This window comes from Narcine bancroftii, chromosome 3, assembly GCF_036971445.1.
Source record: "Narcine bancroftii isolate sNarBan1 chromosome 3, sNarBan1.hap1, whole genome shotgun sequence".
Classification (NCBI taxonomy): Eukaryota; Metazoa; Chordata; class Chondrichthyes; order Torpediniformes; family Narcinidae; genus Narcine; species Narcine bancroftii.
The window spans coordinates 287,604,060-287,614,798 of record NC_091471.1 but is presented as its reverse complement, the minus strand read 5'-3'; the positions used below and the strand labels follow the sequence as shown (position 1 = coordinate 287,614,798).

Here is a 10,739-nt window from a genome sequence, read left to right as displayed (position 1 = left end):
ACGCACACTGTCACAGCCAGAGTCAATGCTGTAACACACACACACACTGTCACAGCCAGAGTCAATGCTGTAACACACACACGCACACACTGTCACAGCCAGAGTCAATGCTGTAACACACACACGCACACACTGTCACAGCCAGAGTCAATGCTGTAACACACACACACTGTCACAGCCAGAGTCAATGCTGTAACACACACACACACACTTTCACAGCCAGAGTCAATGCTGTAACACACACACACACTGTCACAGCCAGAGTCAATGCTGTAACACTAACACACACTGTCACAGCCAGAGTCAATGCTGTAACACACACACACACACTGTCACAGCCAGAGTCAATGCTGTAACACACACACACACACACACACACACACACTGTCACAGCAAGAGTCAATGCTGTAACACACACACACACACACTGTCACAGCAAGAGTCAATGCTGTAACACACACACACACACACACACACAGTCACACCAAGAGTCAATGCTGTAACACACACACACACACACACACTGTCACACCAAGAGTCAATGCTGTAACACACACACACACACACACACACACACACTGTCACACCAAGAGTCAATGCTGTAACACACACACACACACACACACACACACACACACTGTCACAGCAAGAGTCAATGCTGTAACACACACACACACACACACACTGTCACAGCAAGAGTCAATGCTGTAACACACACACACACACACACACTGTCACAGCAAGAGTCAATGCTGTAACACACACACACACACACACTCTCACAGCAAGAGTCAATGCTGTAACACACACACACACACACACTGTCACAGCTAGAGTCAATGCTGTAACACACACACACACACACACTGTCACAGCAAGAGTCAATGCTGTAACACACACACACACACACACACACACTGTCACAGCAAGAGTCAATGCTGTAACACACACACACACACACACACACACACACACACACACACACACACACACACACACACACACTGTCACAGCCAGAGTCAATGCTGTAACCCAGGCCAGTATTTTTACCCACAATCAAAGAGTGTGGCAGCCCAGGTTATCTCTCCCAGATGCACAAGGTGGTAACTTGGGTCGGTGTTGAAAAGGTGGATTTTTCACACACAGATCATTGAAACATACATACAAAACATTCCAGTAAAAATTATTTTAAAAATTGTGGATGCTGGAAATTGAAAATGAAAAGAGAAAGTAGTGAAAATACTCAACAAGTCAGACCACATATGTGGGAAAAGAAAGAGGGTTAATGTTTCAGATCAAAGTCCCTTTGTCAGAATGATCTGTCGATGAGCTTTACATCTTAAAATTTGACTTGATTTCTCTTCCCACAGATGCAACTCGACCTGCTAAGTATTTCCAGCATTTTCTATTTTTGTGTCTTGAAGCATTTCCATCCCGGATCATGTCACATCACAAAACATCGTAACTTGGATAACTTCATACACAGAAAATAACCCCCCCCCCCACCCCCACCATAAACAAACACACACACTTATTTCCACAGGTAAATAGGAATTGTCTCAAGATGGATAATCTTGTCTCATGTCAAGCTCCTTCCTTTGTCACAGACGCACAGTGGGAGAAGTAGTGAAGAGATCCTGTCCTCAATCCTGGCTGAAGCTGTCCCTGGCTCCCCACTCTGGTCCTCATCTGGCAGCGACAGTGGGATATCTGAAGACCTCCTGTCTGATCAGCTGGATAGTCCACAGCAGCCATCCAACAGCCCCTGCCATTCTGAGGGTTTCCACAGGGAGCTGCCCTTTCACCCCAGGCCAGAGTCTTGGCGGCCAGACCCTTGTCCAGGAGCTCCAGATGTGACATACCCAGATGCGGATTTCTCAATGAGCTTTGGTGAGAAACACAGCTGCTCTCTAACTGCCGCCTCTGGGAACTAAGTAGGAGTCTCCCTGGTATTTTCCCAAGATATTAACCTGTTGTTTTCCCATGTCCCTTTTGGATAGGATTTGTGGGGTGTAATTGGTTCAGATTGAGGTTTTGGAAGAATGCCAGAGTTTAAATTAATATTAGTAGGTCAGCATCTGTGGAGAGAATCAAAGAGAACTTTCAGGTCTTTTCACCAGAATCGAAGTGTCACCATCACAGGCATCCTCTTTTGTGTGCTCCCTGGTTCCGATGAACAGTTATTGATGTGAAAGGGTTGCTTCTTTCTCGTCAGCTGCTGTTCAAACAGCTGAGTGTTTTCAGCACTCCCTGTATTTATTTCACAATCCATTTTTTATGTTTTTAGTGCAAAATAATCTTTTTCTTGTAAATCATGGGAATTCCTTGCAACCTTGCTCCAAGATTCATTCAGGTGTCTGAATGCACACTAGGAAATGCAAGAAATCTGACCCCTCACATCACTTTGCTTTCATGGAAATGTTGAGAGATTGGTTACTATTGATGTTGAAAAGTGAACTGAGTGTCTTTTTACGTAAGTCATGAAAACTAACCTGGAAAAATTGACATAAAGCAAAAAACAGTCGAAGTTTAGAACCTGAACCTCAGGCTCCTGAAGAAAGGCTCAGGCCTGAAACGTTGACTTCCCGTGGATGCTGCGTGACCTGATGAGTTTCTCCAGCAACTTCTGTGTATTGAACAAAGATCAGTCGTGACTACCTTGAGGGATGGAGCAAGCTCCAAAGGATGAATATCCTAGTCTGATTTCTCATACTTTATATTCTTTCTTCTGTTCTCACTGGCTGGAATTTCTTCACTCACTTGCCTACAACTGTGACTGGGTGGACAGAGATTGTAAGGATACAGCTTCAAGTTCTATACTGGGGTTTGTTGCCTTACAATACTGATGGATTGTGTCACGACAAGACATGTTGCTGTTAAACTGATGTCCCTTCTCTCAGCCAGGTGCCTGGTAGGGTCCCACTCTTTCCAGAATAGCAGTGAAGATATGGCTGTCCCTCTGCTGACATCACAAAGAAATTATAGCCTCATTTTCTTATTGATGATTATGGGAGCTTTCCCTGTGAGATTTCTCGACTTTGCTTCCTACTGACTGCTGTTCAAAAGTAGAAATTTTTACACTCATGGAGTTACACAGCACAGAAAAATGCCCTTTGGCCTCACCTCCATATTGATTTGTCCATGCACACTAATGTTTGCTCCTACTGCTTCTGACCACCCAAATTGATGAAAGGCATCAAAAGGTCATTATGGTTTTGCTGCAACACCACAGGGAAAGCAAAAGGCTCAATTCGACCTTGATGCCACATTAACACAAGGTGGCAGCAGGTGACCATTTTTACAGTGAACGTGGAGCAGCAGGGAGAGACTCAAAAGGTCAGGCAGCGTCTATGGAGAGATGGCGAGTCAATATTTCGGGGGGGGGGAAAGAGCTGAGTTGAAGCTGTGAAGGGGCTAAGAGGTGATAGGGTATTTGACAGAAGGTGGGAAAGGTGGAGTGATTGGTGGGGAGGAAGGCAAGAGAGGAAAGTAAGAATGGGAGTAGGTCAAGAAGAAATAGCAGCAGTGGAACCAGTGGTTTTTTTTAAACATGGAAAATCAATGTTTATGCTGTTGGCTGTCCATGAGGAATGTGATGTGTTGCTGTTCAAGTTTATATCTAGCCTCACTCCAGATGAGGTCGAGGACAGATATGTACGCGTGGAAATGGTGAGGGGAATTGCAATGTTTAGTTTCTCGGAGTTCTAGCTTGAACCTATAGGTGTTTGGTGAAGCAATCATACAATCTGTGTTTATGCTCACTGATGTAGAGGAGGCCACACTGTAGCTCAGGTTGGATGACGTGCAGGCAAAGCTTTGTTTCACCTGGAAGGACTGTCTGCGTTGGATGGAGATGAGGAGGGAGATAGATGTAGGGTCAGATGTACAGGAGCATCAAAATCAGGACTGCCAGGCTGGGAAATAGCTTCTCCCTGCAGGCTGTGAGATTGATGAACAGTATCCTGTAACTGAGTAAATAATCTTAAAACATTGATATATATTTATATTATTTCTTTCTGTGTATATGTGATTATTATGTGATGTGTAACGAGTGTGTATGTGCGTGGACTGTGGTCTGGAAAAACATTGTTTTGTTGAGTTGTGTATGTACAGTCAGATGACAATAAACTTGCACTTGATAGGTTTTGCAAAATCTGTGGTGGAAGCGAGAAGAGGACCAGGGAGAGACTGATCCCTATGAATGGCAGATAGAGTTGAAGATCCCCCTAGTGGTGGGATCACACTAATGTTGGGAGGAGTGTCAGAGGATATAGAGTTGCAAGATAATGTGTCCATTGTGGAGGCTGTTGGAGTGGGAGAGCTCTGTCCTTGTTCTGCCTGGGGGTGGGGGGGGGGGGGGGGGGGGAGGTTCAAGTTTGAGTTTATTGTCATTTGGCTGATTTCTCTGGACCACGGTGCACTTGCATAAACACACAATACACGGCACAGAATAAATAACAAATATACATAAAGATGTGATGCAAAAACTTAATAAATATTTTGGAACAATTGTTTCATTTATAAGAGACACCAAGGTTACTGGTTTACTGCTCATCAATCTCACTGACTGCAGGAAGAAGCTATTTCCTCTCCTGGCAGTCCTGATCTTGATGCTCCTGTACCTCCTTACAGATACTATGTCCAGGATGGATAGGGTGCTCAATAATTCTTTGAGCCCTATTTAAGCAATGCTTCTAGCGAATTTCAACAATGGAGAAAGGGAGACCCCAGTGATCTTTTCGGATGTGTTGATGATCTTCTGTATTGACTGATGCTTTGCAGTTACCACACTGCACAATGGTGCAACCATCGTATGCTCTTAACTGTAACATGTTGTCAGGAATGAAACTGGTAGTCTTGCCCTCCTCAACTTCCTTGGGAAATGTAGGTGCTCCTGTGCCTTCCTGACTAATGAGGAGATGTTACATGCCCAGGATGGGTCATCTGCTATACGCACACCAAGGAACTTTGCGAGGTGAGAGCAGAAATGTCATGTATTCACTAAAGTTCTTTGCTGAATCCTTGAATACAGACCAGACTTCTAACTTGAAGCAGTCATAAGGGAGGCCATTTTTTAAAAAAGTGTATAATGCCCACACAAACATGAAATCCGGGCGCAATATTGATTATTTTGATCTAGAATCCTGGAAATTTAACAAAGATCTCAGACTGGTACTGTCCGCAGTGAGTCCATTTCTCTGTACTAATTCCTGACAGCAGAGAAGTACTGAGTTTATTTCTTACCAGCCCTGGCCACATCCGTCATATGAATTCCTCAACGTAACATGCCATCAGAAGCTTTCCTGCCCTTCGTCTATATTTCTGGTTACAGAACCACTAAAAACATTGGACCTGAACCCAAGTACTTTTTTTTGAAGCCCCCTTATTCTTCCTCTAGCAGATAGGAAAGTTTCTATTGCACTTTTTCTAGGAAGAGCTGGGGAGTTCTTCCACTTTACTGTCTAATATTTAATCTTCAACCCATTTGAGTTTTGATCTTTTTGGTCTTTGTTGGCTTTGGTTGCTGTTGCAAAATCATTTCCAAAGTAATTCAGGTTCTGTAAGGTTGTTTGGGCTCTCCTGTAGTCTGAAAGGTGCTGTATGAATGCAGGCTGTATCTCGCTTGATTTAGTTTATTGTTGCATGTACCAAGATACAGTAAAATGCTTGGTTTGATGTGCAATCCAGGCATCGCAAGAAAAGAGCTGTCATTCTCCAGTGTCATTTTTGATTTAAAATTCACAGAAAACATGGCAAAGACAAAGTGATAAGATTGATCATGACATTTGATCAAACTGGATTTATAGCAAGTTAACAGAGATAGAGATGGAATCGCTTGAAGACAGGCCATTTAGTCCAGCATGTTCATTTCAAGGGAGATCTTTAGTTGAACCTTGTCTATGGGTCTCCTACAGATCCACGGTATGTTTGTTCAACCCCATCAACCATTCTATGTCCCCCATCCTGTGGTCTTGTACTCAGACCTTTGTGGTGCAACCACTGTATGTATGTATTATATGAGCTGGCCCATCCCCTGAACCTGTGATTCCTCCCTCCTGGAAATCCCTATAAAGGCTGTTACACCCAAACTCCTCCCTCAATACCTGCCTTGGAACCGGCAGGGCCAGCAACATGTGAGATGTGTTGATTTCTTAAGGTGATTAAGGCCTATTAATCACCACTCTCAGTCTAATGTGGTTGATCGATAGCACTGCAACCTTATTCTGGAATTCCTTCCCTAAACCCTGTGTCTTTGCTGCCTCCCTCTCCTTTCACTTCTACTCTTTGTAAGAGCCTTTCATCAGCGCCTCATATCAAATATCTCAATCATTTTTGCAACCCTAATGTTTTCTGCTGAGTCCACCATTTATTGCCATCCAGGGCTTCCTTTGAGAAAGTAGTGGTGACTTAGAATATGGAACATTACAGCACAGTACTGGCCCTTCAGCGCATGTCATTGTGCTGATCTGAATAAACCTACTCAACAATCTAAACTTTCTCTACCTCAGACCCATCACCTTCTGTTTTTCTTGCATCCATGTGCCTGTCTAAGGGTCTTTTAAATGTTCCTATTTTATCAGCATCTACCATGACACCTGGCAATGCATTCAGGCACCCACTGCTTTCTGCGAATGTAAAAATAAAACTTATCCCTGATGGCTCCCCTAAACATTCCTCCCCTCACCTTGTACAGATGTCTTCTGGTGCTTGCTGCAGTCGCCTCTCTAAGCCCCTCATAATGTTGTAGATCTCCATTAAGTCACCTCTCATTCTTCTTTGCTCCAAAGAGAAAAGCCTTACCTCTGTTAACGTTGCCTCATTGAACATATTCTCCAACCCAGGCAAGTTGGAGTCTCCTCTGCACCCTCTTCAATGCTTCCACATCCTTCCTGAAATGAAGCGACCAGAACTGAACACCATATTCTAAGTGTGGTCTAACCTGAATTTTATAGAGCTGCAACATTACCTATGGCTTTTGAACTCAATCCCCTGAATAATGAAGGCCAACATGCCATACTCCTTCTTAACTACTATATCAACCTGCGCGACAATCTTGAGAAATGTATGGATTTGGTCTCTCAGTTAATTGTGAAGAATCCTTTCCACACTGTTAAGAATCCTAGAAGAGTTTCAAGTATCCCTTTTACACAGAGATCCCACTTAATTGGTGTGCGACCGACTCATGTTTAAAGCCAGATCAAGTCGTTCACACTGAATCAAGAAAAACAGGGTCAGGAGCTAAAGTAAAGTGCATCAGCTCTGACAATACCCACCTTGTCAGGGTTAAAATGACCCCCCCATCCTGCGTTCGTTGCATTTACACAGTGAATTGAAATGGTTAAAAGGCAATTAATTCCTGTCTTTTAAGAGCTGTGTGAAAGGGGTAATAGTGACATGAACCTCTCAGGCCCTTCAGATGAAGGTACTCCCACAAAATGAAGAGAATTAAATTTGTTGATGATGAAAGACTCGTGATGTACCTTCCAAATCAAGATGGGGCAGAACTTGGTGGTGTTTCTATGAATCTACTGCTCTTGTCATTCTTGCTGGGAGAGGTTGCAGGGTTGGAAGGTGCTGAGACATAGCTTGGGTGAGTAACTTTCATGAATTTTATAGATGGTGCACACTGCAGCTATCATGTGCTGGCAGCAGAGGGAATGAATATTTAGGAAACCTTACCTGTGATGTGCCCTGGGATGCTTTGTTGCATTAAATACAATTTTCTGTCTTTGCATTGTGCTTTCTGTCGCCTGAGGAATCACTGAAATCCTGGATAAAGAGTCGTACCCAAGGAAACAGGCCCTTCAGCCCAAAGTGCCCACGCCAAACAAAATGGCTCACCCACATTCATCCCACCTGCCTGCGTTTGCCCGTGTCCCTCTAAACCCATCCTATCCATGTTAATGTCCAAATGTTTCTTAAGAGTTGCCATTGTACCTGACTCAACCAACTCTGGCACCTCGTTCCGTACACTCACCACACTGTGTGTTTTTAAATTAAAAATTTTTTTTAAAAAAAGTTGTCCTCAGGTTCTTGAGGGTAATCTTCCATCTTCCCTCTCCCCACAAACTTATGTCCTCTGGTTACCAATTCCCCTACTGTGGGCAAAAGGTTCTATGTGTCAATTTGATCGATTCCTCTCATGGCTCTGTAAACCTTGATTTGTTTTTCTGCCAGGTGACTGGAACACTAAACTCCTTGAGGAAGGAGCACAGACCATCCCAACTTCCAACAATTTCCTCGCAGTCACTGTCAAGGACCTGCTGCTGTCAAACATGGCAGAGAAAGTGAGTCTGTGGGAATGTTGCTGGGAATGAACACTTGAACCTGAAGTGAAGTGTTTATTTATTTTACACTGTTTAGTTTAATCATAAGGTTGAGTGAGAACTTAATTTTGATGTAAGTGTGAATAGAATGTAAATGTGAGACTAATTTTGCATTGAGCTAGTGCACACACATTGGATTGAATGGCATGTTATAGGCTGCATTATAACTACCTAAGCTTCTTCACAAATTTCAACTGCAAATCTATCCTGTTTGGTTCCTGCTGACTTCTTAATCAATACATTGTTAAATTCTAACTACAAAAAAGACTGTTAGTAAATGCTCTTACTTAAACTAAATATTTAATGATGCAGGGAATATTAAATCCTTATAAAATATATTGACAGTGTATGAACCTATTCTCATAGAAACAGTTATTTTTCCAAAAATGAACTTTATTCAGAATAAAATCATTTACAAAGGAAAACTGTACAGAGTCTTATCACATCCTTAGTGTCATATTCATACATTCCATTCCTGTACATTGTCACATTCATTCTCCAACTGGTATGTATCACTGTTGCCACTACTGTGGCCCATAGGAGGGAAGAATTCTCTTGGAAGACATTGGCACAAGTGATAGTCTTGGTCTAACTTCCAAATCTGAGGTTTGTGGATTTGTGATCAGAGACCTGAGAACATGGGGAGTGCTCCCAGGTCAAGATGTTGTTCTTCAGAGAAACGAGTGACTTTCCTTTCTGGTCAATGTAAAGAGGGCCCTGTTGAAGAAGTTCATGGGGACTTTCCCAGTCCAGCCTGAGACCTTTATCTCCAGGCCATTATGAAAGTGAATTATCCAGCTAGTGATGCACAAAAGCATCCATGGAAACCAACAGGCAGTCAATGTCTCAGAGGCTCAAAATGTTGACCTGCTGAATCCCTCCACTATTTTTATGGATTGTCCTAGTTCTCTTAGAAGCTGTAGACTCCTCCTTTATCTGATCGGTATGTCACTGATGTTTGGGAGACATAATGTGTCGGTATTGAGTGTCCATAGTCAATTCTGACTAAGCATCTGGACATACAGCAATCTGAGCTATCCTTTGCTGTTGTTGACGGTCTCTCTTCAGTTTGTGTAGAGTTGAAACAGACCCTTCAGCCCATCATGTCCATGCTTCATATCAAATGCCCATCAATTTACCAGCACCTGGTCCATACCTTCATGTGCCTTCATGGTTCAAGATACTTTCCAAATATTATGAGAGTCTCTGCCTTCACCACTCTGTCAGGCACAATGTTCCACCTGATGGGTGAAAATGTTCCTCCTCTAATTCATTCCACTACACAAAATGATTTATCCCCCAAGAATCGGTGCGGACTAGAGGGGCCGAGATGGCCTGTTTCCGTACTGTAATTATTATATGTTATATGAAACCTGCTGCCCTTCCCTTAAAGCTGTGCCCTCTAATTATAGACACCTCTGCTTTGGGGAAGAGTTCCTCACTGAGTACCCTATATCTGCCCCTTATAATTTTGTACATCCACAAGGTGAACAAGTCACATCTAACCAGCCTCCCTTCATAATTGAGATTCTCCACCTGAATTTCTTCTGACTTTCCCCCTTGTTCTTTAGCAGCACCAATCACAGCTACACCTTGCCAGGGAGCTGGTGCTCAATGATGATGAGAAGAAGTTACTGGTGAAAGAAGGGGTCACACTTCCATCACAGCTGCCATTGACTAAGGTAGGCCAATGTCTTACTGTCTCCACCGAGAACATGCATGGCTATCAGGCTCTTGAACCTCCTCTTACTACCCTAACCTTAAACTACTCCAGATCTGTCTGCACTATTGAAACACCACATTTTTTCCTTCCACTAACTGTAACTGTGAATGTTATTTATCTATCCTTTCTGTACTGGAGTAACTTAAGAGTATGCTATTGTAGTTGGTCATGTAAAGAAGGTGGTCCACCGAACATAGAACATTAGAGCATACAGAACAATCCCCTCAATCCATAACCTCTAGTGTATACACCTGCTCCATAACAATCTGAACTTTCCCTACCTCACACCCATTACCCTCTATTTTCCTTACATCTATGTGCCTGTCTAAGGCTCTTTTGAATGTCCCAATAGTACCATCCTCCACCAATACCTCCGGCAATGTATTTCAGACTCCCACCACTCTCTGAGTGAAAAAACTTACCTCTGATGTCTCCCCCTAAACTTTCCTCCACTCATCTTCAACAAATTTCCTCTGGTATTTGCTATTGTTGCCCAGGGAAAAGATTGCTGGCTGTCTAGCCTACCTAAGCCCCTCATAATCTTATATACCTCTGTTAAGTCTCCTCTCATACTTCGTCACTTCAAAGAGAAAAACTCCAGCTCTGTCACCCTTGCTTCATATGACATATGTTCTCCATTCCAGGCAACATCCTGGTAAATTTACTCTGCCACTCTCTAAAGCTTCTAC

The 10,739-nt window shown here is 43.1% G+C and overlaps 1 protein-coding gene across 7 annotated transcripts in view; it reads left to right on the top strand.

The window, feature by feature from the left end:
* The window catches only part of LOC138758912 (cyclic AMP-responsive element-binding protein 3-like protein 3), an 83,100-nt gene that overhangs the window by 52,622 nt on the left and 19,739 nt on the right, over window positions 1–10,739 (top strand). For 6 of the 7 annotated variants that reach the window (XM_069928520.1, XM_069928517.1, XM_069928518.1 and 3 more), the window contains 3 exons: window positions 1,608–1,890; window positions 8,179–8,288; window positions 9,899–10,009. In XM_069928520.1, coding sequence (XP_069784621.1) covers window positions 1,608–1,890; window positions 8,179–8,288; window positions 9,899–10,009 — 504 coding nt within the window. The remainder of the gene's footprint in view (window positions 1–1,607; window positions 1,891–8,178; window positions 8,289–9,898; window positions 10,010–10,739) is intronic. The other variant, XM_069928516.1, reaches the window with a different exon arrangement.